At 28.3% G+C, this 13,211-nt stretch overlaps 2 protein-coding genes across 2 annotated transcripts in view; both read left to right on the top strand.

Moving 5' to 3' along the window:
- The first annotated feature begins 1,452 nt into the window (after window positions 1-1,452).
- On the top strand, window positions 1,453-6,800 carry Dh31 (diuretic hormone class 2). The gene is made up of 3 exons (XM_011500356.1): window positions 1,453-1,590; window positions 5,386-5,490; window positions 6,646-6,800. The coding sequence occupies exons 1-3, from the start codon at window positions 1,502-1,504 to the stop codon at window positions 6,776-6,778; spliced, it is 327 nt and encodes a 108-aa protein (XP_011498658.1). The 5' UTR covers window positions 1,453-1,501; the 3' UTR covers window positions 6,779-6,800.
- A 5,451-nt stretch (window positions 6,801-12,251) lies between these two features.
- Window positions 12,252-13,211, top strand: part of LOC105362844 (lysosomal acid phosphatase-like) — a 7,160-nt gene continuing 6,200 nt past the window's right edge. The window contains exon 1 of the mRNA XM_011500352.1: window positions 12,252-12,786. The gene's annotated coding sequence lies outside the window, so the exon portion shown is untranslated. The remainder of the gene's footprint in view (window positions 12,787-13,211) is intronic.

Below are 13,211 nucleotides of genomic sequence, written 5' to 3'. Positions count from 1 at the left end.
ATATTTTGCTTATAATACAAGGAATAAAAGAATGATTAAATGTATTAAAAGAATTCTTGATAGAACTTTCATGTTCAATAAAAACAATAAAAAAAAAAAAAAAAGAAACTTTTAATGCGATAGTTTACAATATAGCAGGCAAGATGTTTTTGTGCGACAAAGTGACGGTTAATGATGTTCCATTCCTTTCATAATAAATGGCTCATGTAACACCAATCAGATGATGTGGAGTTCATTAATCCCAATATGTTTGAGATATATTGGGCTACGATATTTTAATCATATGATTAAAATTAAGAGATGTTTATATTCGAGAGTTCAAAACAAATTTTGAAACTGTCATGTTTTCAAAATATTGATAAAAATGCTGATTTAATGTTTATCTTTCAAATAATAATTTTATTTTGTTGTCCAGCAAAAAATATTGCATCTTGAAATGAATTTCTTTTCACTTCAATTTTATAATAACAATATTATTTACCTTGAATGATTATCATTAGAAAGTAGTTTTTCTAATGAATTATCTAAAATACGTTATAAAATTTGTATTGTTTATGCATTATAAATATTGATTTTTTTATTAACAATTCGTTTAAAATAAAAAAGATTTATAATTATATTTTACCTCTAATGCTATATCTTTGAAAATATTGTTAATTTACTAAATAGTTGGCGACGAATATTACACAAAAATTCTTATTAATTACATCGTGTGACTATCCATCAAAATATAGGACCTTCCACGCAAACTATCATTCTTAATAGATTTATCGTATATATTAAAAAGATATTAGTTTTCATTATATTTACTTTTGGATATATAACATTTTAAATTATTCTATAAAAAAAAAAAAAAGTTCCATCTACAATTATTGAACGACGCGATACAATTTAAGAGAGAATGTTATTTGCGTGGATAACGTAAAAATGAGGAAAAATGGTGATCGTCTAGTTTAGTTATCATTAAATGATAAGTCTAACTAAGCCTATCGATGAATTTTCCGGATTTTCCATTCGTCCTTATATCATAATTGAAGCACGAAACCCGTGACAAACGTGATACATCCTATTACAATGAAAACTAAAGAAACCAACAAATTTTACGAACAAAAAATACAAATACATAATATCAATAATAATATTGATGCTCCGGCATACCCATAATCATAAGATTTAATCATAAGAGAATTCAAAGTATCATGTTTTTTTTTATATTCGTAATATTAAAAAATTATTGAACTGGAAAAAATGTTCATCTACTTTTACCACTTGAGCAGAAGCAGTGAAGCTTCAGTAAATTAAATAAAAAAAAAAGAAAAAAAAACCAATGAACATAACAATTAATAACAAATAACAATAATAATAATAATAATAATAATAATAATAATGAAGAAATTGTATAAATTACGAAAGACTCGTTATTAACTCGGGCCGATTTCTCTTATTTTTCAGATTGCAGATTGCAGATTGCAGATTGCAGTTAAGCGAAGCCTCGTTAGAGATGCAGAAGAAAATCGCGCTTTCCTGGCTACTGTTGGCCACTCTCGCTGCTTTAACTATTCCCAATCGTGTCGAGGCTTTACCTTACACGTAAGCACTCTGCATAATGTTGTTGTTGCATTTTCATAATTCACGCATCTTAATGATAGTAGGAGCCGAGGTACTTTTTCATTATCCCTTTTATAAATTGGATTTTCATGAAATAAATTGCCTCTTGATATAGCGCGTCTCTCTCTCTCTCTCTCTCTCTTTCTCTCTCTCTCTCTCTCTCTCTCTCTCTATATATATATATATATATATATATATATATTTTTTATATGTATATAAATTCTATATGTATATATATATATATATATATATAGACCAATTCACTTAGACACTTAGCAAGCGTAAAAGAGGAGTTCTCTAAATTTAAACTGCCATTGTCATTTTATAAGACTTGTATAATCGTGTCGAGAATAAGGCCTGCCTATCCTACTTTTTAATTTGTTTATTATATAAAGTTGAATTATCGATATGAGGCTCACATTATGTTTGCGCAAGTCATAAATTTATCAACGAGAGCGCGAATAACGCTCTTCGCGATATAAATCCACGTGATTGCAATATTTTAATATCAAGTTATTTTAATTAATAGTCTCATAATATTGTCATATAGACTTGACAGTTTTATTCCTTTTAAAATAACTAATCTCGTAAAAAAGCTCATTTTCTTAATTTTGCAGAATGCCGCATATGTAAATGATATTATCAGTTGTTATTTTGTATGGAGAACTTTCAAAATAAGTAGAATCGGTTCTCCGACACTATGAAATGGCAGACCAACGAATGAGAATAATTATCTTTAATCGCTTAAACTATAAATTTTCTATCTCTCCTTTTTATCTTCAGCATATTAATCGCAAAAGTATAAACAATACAGAGCAATTTAATGATCTCTTAATGATCGGTTATCTTTGGGATGTTTTATCTTAATTTATGACGTTCCCAAGTAAATAAAACCGATTCAATATTTAAGACATTTATATTACAAAATGTACTCCCCTAATCTTCGTGCCATTCGCTTTAAAAATTTTCTAATAAAATTCAATGAATTCCTGTTCTAAATTATTATGAATTTATGTACGTATGCTCAGGGGTTGTAGTTCCGACTAATGTGCGTTTGATTATCGAGGAGCAGACGAAAATAGATGAAATTCCTTTATTAGATTGAGCGACTTGTAAATTACTATTTGTAATTTATAATGTGTTCACATCGCTGTACGCCGATGCTATAGCAATCATCAAGTATGTAGAGAAAAAAATAAATGGAAATTTTTAATGCACGATCGTTTTACATTGGGTCTGGCGACAGCCCATCAACCGCATAAATCCGTAATGCTAACTCAGCTGCTGTAATTATCCATGGAATTGCCAACTACGATTACGAAATTAATCAGAAATCGTAAATTTATGAGCATTTTCAATGCTCACTTTCTCCATCATTCGATCGTACAACGGCACTTAAATAAATACCAACAAGGATTCCGTTTGCTCAAGTTTCGATAGCCATAAAACGTGTGTAAAATTAATTTCACTAATGGAACATATGTGCTAAGCGAGAGCGTAATAAAAGAAAATCAATAAAACAAAATAAAAAAAAAAAATAAATAAATAAAACTCTGATACTTACTAAATCGCCAATGTATACGTTTACAAATGTGTGCTCAAGTCTATTTGTTGTATTGGCAAAATTACGTGTTGCTTAAGCTTCATTCTACTTTTTATTTATATAATCTAGTACAATATATACATTTTTTAAAAACAATAATGCCTTAATAATTTTAGGACTTTTTATTTTATCATTTTAATAAGTATCTTATAAAAATTAATTATTTTTTTTCTTTTTTTTTAAAAGGCTCTTAAAATTTTTATTACACATATACTTAGCTTACATACTGTACATAATCTACCAATACAAAGACTAAATACAAAATCCATTGCACCTTAAATTTCTTCTAAACATTTTATCTTATATCACTTTCTCATTTGATAGAGCATTACAGACACTTTAAAATTATCACACATTAATTATTTATAAATTGATTTTAAAAGCAGTGTTATATTTTAATTTAACATAGATGATTATTGTTGATGAAGATATAGATGAACCTTTAGTTGCTCTGTGGCGGTTGGCACGTGGCGTTTGCGTGCACTTGGTTTAGAGATAGTAGGTTGTAAGGTTCCTGATCCTCGTGACGTGGTGCTCTTGATGCTAGGTTACCCTGAGAAAAGGGAGAGGTTGTAAAAAAAAATGTGTCTTTGGCTGCAGCGCCTTCAATCGGGTGTCTCACCCCTTTCTTAGTCTTAGTGACGTGGGGAGGGGGAGGGGGAGGGGGCGTCTTGGTCAAGCAGCAACATTTTGCGTACTACACAACAACGCTGTGTGGTAGTTTTGGTGAGATTCTCTGAATATCGAACAAAAATTTTTTTAATATTCACACATTTTCTTTACCATAATCATTATTTTTACTAGATTTTTTCAAATTGTTCTTTTGTTACATTTAATTAAAAAGGTGAAGCGTCTTCGTGTCATTTCCCATTTACAAAAAAACGTCTTTGCATACCTATCGCCAATGTAGAAAACATATTAAACTTTAAATTTTGTTCTTTTTCAATCATGCATAACATTTTTCAAAGGATCTTCATTTTGGAAAACTTACCAATTTTGTTACCAATCCAAATTGCTGCTTTGGATTAACAAAATTTTATAACGTAATTACTATTATAACCAAAAAAAAAATTGTATTCGTTAATAGTTCATTAATAGAAGGCGCACTTCGTTCTTTGCTTTCTTCATTTCTTTCAAGTCCTTATCCATTTACCACAATATTATTAAGAACATATATATATATATATATATATATATTTTTACATAAACATAAATTTGCAAATTTTGAGCTCTAATAATCAGAAGAGCCCTAAATTTTTTACATAATTTATGCGCATTAAATATTGAAAAAATGTATTAGAACTTAATTTTTATAATAAAATTGTCTGATGCGAGAATAGTTTGCAGATATTTTAATTAATTATATGAAAGTTTATTAAAATTTTGTAGATTGAAATTAAAAGATTCATGAAATTCGTCAAACGATAACTTTCAATCATGCGTAAGAAAAACTTAAAAAAATTTTCTTTTTACAATGTAAATTTATATTAAACTTAAATTTCAATATAGAGTGCTGAAAAAAGTAAAATTTTAACTATTTTGTCTATTATGATTTGAAATATTAAAAACGGCCTTTAGTAGTATACATTAATGTGAATTACAAAAAGCTTTCTAAGACATTATTTGGAAACTACGATTAATCATTCTCCTCTAAAACTTTCAAAACTCTAATGCATTATCTCCAATTAATAATATAATTTGTTTAATGCAATAGATTCTAATCGATAAACAGTTGTTTAATGAAAAATTTTCCGGAATATTGATATTATTGCGATAAAATTAAGTAATAGCTTTTTCAAAATCATACATGTTAGAACGTAGTTTCAGCCAAAGTCATTACATATTGCATTTATCCCGAAATAACAGTCAATAAATCAAATATACAGAAAATATTACGTGTATGTATTACGTAACGAAGAGCAATTAATTAAAAGCATAACAAAAAATAATCTCATTATCATTATCGTATATAAATGTATATGTTATTTCACTACACAATTGATATAGAAAATAAAAATTAATATCAAAATGCTTTAAAGAAGCGCACAGGCCTATTTTTTCTCTTTTATTTTTTTTCTTTTTTTTTTTTTTTTGAGCAATAAAAACGATTTATAGATACTCAAACTAATAATTTATACCAATATTTTATATAGCAATATTTTACATTTTTATAGTAGATCGCGTACTCTTTGGAATCAATTTCAAGAAGATTATCCGGAAGCCGCGCAGGAACTACTGGATAGAATTGAAAATTTGGCCATCTTTGTCCAGCCAGACAAGTAAGAAAAACTTAATAAAATAATCTTCGGATAATTATAAATTTCTCATAATAAGAAAATATTTAATACCTCATTTACGTCCATTCGTTATTTTTTACTAAATAAATATATACAAAGAAACCGTGCGAAACTACATGATATTAGTTTTAATAATATACGAAATTTCTTATAAATTATTGATAATATTTTGGCAATTAGTTTTAATTGTAAAATTCGTTCGATTCGTGTGTGCGCGCATAAAAATACTTAACCAACAAATATTCCTTTATTTGCGTTAATTTTTGTTTATGAAAATTTGTTACTAACAAAATTTTCAAAACCTTCAATGGATGTCGGTAATATAATGATAAAAAATATATTACGTAATATTAAAATTACGTTAAAATACAACATTTAATTATGAATAAATTTTCATAGAATACCATTGCATTCTCTCATAAATTTCATCCTAATATTCCCTACATTGATTAAAAGTTTGAACGTTAACATTCATAATGTTAATGTTATTAAAAATTTTAATATTCATTTTCATAATAAGAAAGGAGGATGCTGCTTATTTATCAAAAGTCGGATTTCATAAATTATTATGTGTATATTATGTTGAAGATTCCTTATATTTTCGCATACCGAATTTTAAGAATATTAATCAGACACAAGAGGAATTCGCACGATTACTAGCTTTACGATCATATAATATTTATTCTCAACCAATATTCCTTTGATTTCCTCGAGTATTCATTAGATTAGTGGACAGGAAGATCGTCTACTTCGTGAAACAATAGAAGGGGTATTTATTACACCTGCCAAATTATAATTGAATTGAATTAAATAAAAATAAAAGTAACTATTTTTGCTCTATTTATGCATTCGGTGACAGTTAAATAGCTTCAAATAAATCCACGAAATGAGTCATACGGATAATTAAGCATCGACCTCATCAATTAACGATCGTAATACCTTGGCGTCTTGCAGATGTGCGCGGCCAGGATTAAGACAATGTCAAATGTAATGAGATTGCGTCATTCGAATCACGCGTCCAATAATAAATATAACTCGACGAGTAAAATGGCACGCGGCCGGGTGGCAATAACGCTAATCCTGACCGAGCGCCGGGATAGTTTGCCGGTTGTGGTGACAGGAGGTTAACTGTTGCAGTGCAAAGCGCGGCCTTGACCTTGGGCTGAGCCGCGGCTTCAGCGGGAGCCAGGCGGCAAAGCACCTGATGGGCCTTGCGGCCGCCAATTACGCCGGCGGGCCAGGACGGAGGCGTCGCTCCGAGCAGGCGTAGATCACCATCGAGAGTGCCACCGCCCACGCCACCGCCCACGCCACCGCCCACGCCACCGCCGCCACCGCCTCCACCGCCGCCACGCTAAGCTCTACCACCTCTGCATTACCATAGATGTGTCCGTCCGGGAGCAGGACGATCTAGTCCGCGAGTAGGTGCGTCTCCCTCCCACTCCAACGACGACCTGCGATCTACCTGAGCGCGGACCTCACTCCTGTCAGCCCTGCACTACACCCATTCGCTGCCTGACTCCCGGGGGTTCGCCCTTTTGCAAAATTCAGCTCCGAGTACACTTTCGATCGGGCCCTGACGAAGCTCCGTCATGCGATAACTCGACGAGCACGCTTGACTTTTTCTTAACTCTAGGCATGCGCTCCTTATTGTACTTAAAAATATTTGCTACCTTGCTTCGTTCGAGTATTGTTACGATTCTATGTATTTAGGTTATGTTATAAGATTTAGGTATTGTTCTGGAATTCCTTGGTTTTCGTTCGTTTCGACGTTCTCGCAATTAGTGTTGCAGTGTTATTTATTTTCCGGTTTTTTTCTCTTATTTTTTTTTTTTTGTTTTTTGTTTTATTTTTTTTTTATTTTTCAACACGCTCGCTACAAGGGTAAATATGTTATGTTGTCATTTTCGTATTAATTTTTCTAAAGCCTCACCTAATATGCTGATTATGTTATTTGTATTATTGTTTAAGCTTCGGATCTTACAGCTGTTTAAAGGAAAATAATGTTTGGAGTCTGAATTATTTCGAAAGAACAATTAAAGTTCCACTTTATTCTCAATAGAAAAAAAATCAAATTCTTCATTTTGTGATTATTAAAAAGTATAAATTTTATTTTGTAATTGTTATTCGTCGTTATTATTTTCAATAAAATTAGAAAGATGCGTGTTTACTTTTAAAACACTCCCGGACAAAAATACATTTGCATATTTTTAGTTAATTTTATATGTGAATGCTCAAGGATTGGAATGAAACTCGTGTTTTCGCATTCGAAATTTTTCTTAAATTAACTATTATATAACCTGAAGATGTCGATATGTTGTTTTCTCAATCCCGCAACTTATCTTACAACATTATTAATAAAGACAAAATAATAATAATAATAATAACAATAATAATAATAATAATAATAATAATAATAATAATAATAATAATATACATATTACATATACAAAAATATAAATATTATAAAACATTATATATATATACATATATATATATATATATATATATATATATATATTGTGAGCAGACAGATGTAAAACATATATTAAAAAGTATTAAAAATTCAATTGTAATAAGAGAGAAAAGAGACATTTCGGCGTATCGCCGTTATTTATATTTACTATTATATACGTATATGCGTAAATATATACATGTTCGCGTGTATGCGTTTACGCAAATATGTATGAACGTTGTCAAAGTAAAATTATTTTATCGGGAAAACGAAGCGAAATTTTCAAATATTTGAAATTTGCCCGTAGCACACTGTTTACATAAAAGCATAGTCACGATCAGTATTAATGTGTTATTGTTGCTGTGGAGCATATACATATACATATACTTATGAATATTGCCTATGCATAATGACAAATTTTAGCTCATAATCCTGTTCCTACAGAATAGGCAAACCATAAGGCAGTCAAAGAATTTCCTCTATATACATATATATATATATACACAAAGTTCATGAAAAATTTCCATTGACTCATTACTTTACAGAAGAACATATAAATATATTATTTTTAATGTTATTTATAATTATTATAAATGTAATTAGATGTGCAATTTCCTCTTACATGTAAACATTGTCATATTAAATTCTATTTTTAATTTTATATAATTTACAACATTATATATAATAATATTATATATAATGTTATAAAGTTTTTTCAAGCTTACGAATAAATTATTGTCAAAAGATTATCAGACTGCAGTCGTACATAGATTTTTGTTAAACATAAATTTAATTCCAATCTCTCAAATCTTCATGCAGTAGGCATTCTTCCATCACGATCAATAACTTAACAATAATAACTGGGAATATAAATTTAACAATAATTTTGTTTTATTTGTTGATCTAATTTTGTTGATCTAATGTTATCAATTTCTTAAGAATCTTTCCTTATGTGATTTCAGAGATATACTACGTTCATTTTTTCATTTCTATAAAAAGATAAGAAATTACTAGAAAGTCCGAAAATTTTGTTAATTCAAATAATGCAATAAAAATTTTGTTATTTATATTATAAAAATCGAAAAGATTTAGAAAATTTTAAAAGATTAAAAAAAAAAATAATAAAAAGAATTTTAACATAAATAAACGGCAACTTTGCAAGTTTTGTGTAATGAAAAAAATTATGCTTATTCTAGTTAAGATAAAATGTGATCGATGTTGCAGATTATAAAATCTTATGTTGTAAAAGTATTTCAAATGTATTATTAAAAATCGAATATTATATACATTTAATTCCAAGCAAATAATTATATAAAATCTTGTAACGGTAAACGATTATGCATAGATGTTCGTTCTTCCGTCTTATAAGTGTGGCCATACATTGTTCAACGTTACCTCCTCACATTTAGTAAACAGACTATTATTTGATTTATACGTAGAAGAGAAATTTATCGCTATAATGTAAGTTTCCCTGTTCCTATATGGATTGATGGACCAGAAATAAGTAAATATATGTATAAACAAATAACAAATATGCATATAAGAAGGGATAAATAAATCGCGAAATTGTCATTATAAGTACAAACAACATTTATTTCATATGTATTTAATCTCTTGGTTATATTATTTATAATAAATTATAGTATTTTTAAGACATCGTTAATTAAATAATTTCTTTAATTAATAAGGTTCTCCGACTCGCTTGTAATTTATTTTTCAACAAAATGTTATTATTAAATTTCAGCTTTATTGTAATAGATTAGTTCACACATTTGCAATTCGACAACAATATAAGCACTAAAGCCAGTTTTTTTTCTGTCCTTCTTCCCTCCCCCCCCCTCCCACGCCACCGAATATTAGCATATTAGTAGTGAATAAATGTATAACAAATTAATAAATTTTTGTTTTAAAAAAAAATAATAGACTAAAGCTGATAGAGTTCCAATTAGATTTTACGATAAATATAAAATGGAAAATAGCTCACGGCAGGTTATGTTTCGATAAGACGGGATTGTTAGTTTTCAGATTGCTTTTATCTTATGATTTTGCTCACATTATTTGTCAAAGATTAAAAATCGAAAACTCTATATGCGATAAAATGCATTACAGGTACTTTTTTTCCTTTTTTTCCTTTTTTTTTTTTTTTTTTTTAATAATATTTTTCTTTCTTCGCGTTCACTTTCTTGTTAAATTATTAAGGTGAAATTCTCTCTAACTACATAACAGCGAAAAGTATAATTAACGAAATTGTCTGTGTATTTTTTATTTCTTATTGCGGTATCGTTAAACATTACTTCGACGACATTAACTAAAGATGGAATAAAATATTAGACCCATGATGTTATAACTCGATAAATTTACATTAACAAACAAATAATAAAATTTAATATAATTTTTTTTTATGTTGGATTAACTGAGCACATGGTCTATTCAAATAATTAAATAATACCAGGTTAAAAAATTAAAGTACACAAAGGAGAAAATTATACATATTTCCATATTGTTCTGCTTAATATATTCGTGCTCATTTCATTAATACGATATGAAATATTAAAAAAATTTGGTTTGTTTATCTTGTGAATTAGAGAATCCAAAAGTATATAGGCTCTGTGATATAACCCGGTGAATAATAATTTACGTTTAATATCGACCCGAGGATAATACACTTTTCCCTTTTTAAAATGCATATTTTTCATTTAGTCATTTCATTTTTCAAATAAAATGAAGAAAAATACCAAACTAATTGAGACATTATCATCTAAATTTATGAAATTGAAATAATTTATGAATATTTTGTGTATTTTATAAAATAATATAAGTATCCGCCTGAGCGTTGACATTTCGAGAATATGCCAAGTTATGTAATAGTCAAGTTTAATTTTCAGCAAAAGTTTACTTTCTATGTTAGAACTCTTAGAAAAAGTGACTCTTGTTCTTTTATTATTGTAATAAAAAGCAAACAGGAATAACTGAGTATTTTTTATTTTATCAACCTTTTTTCATTTTAATATATTCAAATGTATATATATATATATATTATATAAAAAAAATTAAAGTAATCATATCTGAAATATTATGAAAATACTATCGTACAATATATAAAGACTTTCAAGATATTTAAATCTCATTATTGTTAGTACAAGATATACGTGATACAATATGTACAAAATGTTATATAATAAAAAAAATACCGGAATATTATTAATAATGATCGCATTATTTATTTTGCTTAATGTTCTATTGGATGCACAATAGTATGCAAAGTAAGATTAAGATAATAAATGAAAATGATTATTGTAAAGTGTTCAAATTGAATTTTACATTTATCAAAATGATCAACCATATAGGTTTTATGCAGTTTTTTAAAAACTTTTTAAAAACATATGCCATAATAAATATTTAGTTTTTTTCTATTCAAAAGATGTTTGAAGAATGTCTTATCTGATTAAGCTTTTCAAAACTATTCTATTTTCTAATATTCAACATTAATTATCTAAATTACAATGGATTTTATTATAAATCGATTATTTAAAACTAAAAGAATTAGATTATTCTAAACTTATCATTATATTTGTAGAGAAAAATAATTTATTCATAATACCACACTAAAGTATTATTATTTTAATGTAATGCAATGACGATAAAAGGAGATAAATAAAATTGATAAATCATGTAGGTTTACATTTATTATACAATTTGTTTTAAATTGACGGGTAATTATTAAGTTTTATAGATTCCCCGTGTGAATCATAAACAATATTTTATATGAAAATATATATATAAAAAAAAAAAAAAAATTTAATATAAATACTATATAGAATTATAATTAAAAAGTCTAATATATTAATGCTTAATATCCATTTTGAATGATAATTTTTATAATTTATGCTACATTTTATTTTATATACATTCGATAAAGTATGTACATCGATCGAACGTGTATATGTGTCTCCGATTTAAAAGAAAAAAAAAAAAAAAACAACAACTACAACTTGCAGCCAAATTACACGATTAATGCTTATCGCTATTTCAAATGGAGATGTTTTTAAAAAAAATCCAATTATAAAATCGAACGTATCAGCCGAGAATACTGTATCCGCACGATACACGGGAACTAATTTTAAATAAATTATAGATCTCCGATAATATGGGACATTGTCAATGATGGAATTGTTGCTCGGGTTGGTGAATTCGCTTTCCAAATCGGAAAGGCGCGTTGGGAATAAAATTTTCAAAATAAACGCTACGCATTCAGCTATGCATCGCTTCTCCAGCGTACGTCCCTGAAATATTTCAGTCGAGACTGGCAAATCAGTGAGAGAATAAGTGGAATACGCAATAGATGACAACTCGGTCGTTTGATCGATGCTCTTCAACCTCTTCTCGTCAACTTTGGCATTGGAAGCTTATGGTGAGAGCCGAGGGATACTAATTCCGAAGATAGGATTATCATTATCAGGATTGGAACGACAAAATCGGGTAAATTCGTGAAGCTACTGGTCCAGTCTCGCTATTAGCAAGCGCATTGAATACTTGGCAACCACGATTCGAAGAATAAACAAAGAGGAATTCAGTCGAGCGAGGGAGTGAGAGAGGCGCTGCAGTCGCTCTCCAACACAAACTTACTTCCAGTCAATCGCAGAAGTTTCATCGCACAAAATCACACACCACCACGCATGCGCGAAAAACTTTAGTTTTAGATATATAATGTAATAATTAATGTTTTTAATAATTGGTGCCAAAAAATATAAAGCGAGAAGGAAGAGGAGCGACAGACAACTGCCGTAGTTTCATTTGACGGATTTAGTGAAGCTATCGAAGAGGTGAGATTGCACAACGATACTTTATATCGATAAACTATCATTTTCATACTTTCTCTATTATGTCCTCTCGCACTTGCCAATCGACTGCTGTGTTGGATTGAAAATTTTGAAAATCTTTATTTGAAAAGTTAAGCCCTGATTTAAGAAGAAAATTACTCGTTTTTATTATTACTACTACTACTACTACTACTACTACTACTACTACTACTACTATTATTATTATTTATCTATTAATTTTTTTAGTTTTTCTTATTAGTATTATTAAGTTAAATATTGCAAATTAAAATATATATTATTTTAAAAAATAATTTATGAATTTAATATTTTTACTTTTTACGGTAGATAAGAAAAAAAATTAATGTAGTCATAGTATTTATGTTTTATCTGTTTTTAAATTAATATTTAATTAATATTAAATAGCTTCG

The sequence above is a fragment of the Ceratosolen solmsi genome, unplaced genomic scaffold, assembly GCF_000503995.2.
Source record: "Ceratosolen solmsi marchali unplaced genomic scaffold, CerSol_1.0 scaffold56, whole genome shotgun sequence".
Classification (NCBI taxonomy): domain Eukaryota; kingdom Metazoa; phylum Arthropoda; class Insecta; order Hymenoptera; family Agaonidae; genus Ceratosolen; species Ceratosolen solmsi.
This window is presented reverse-complemented; position numbering and strand designations above follow the sequence as displayed.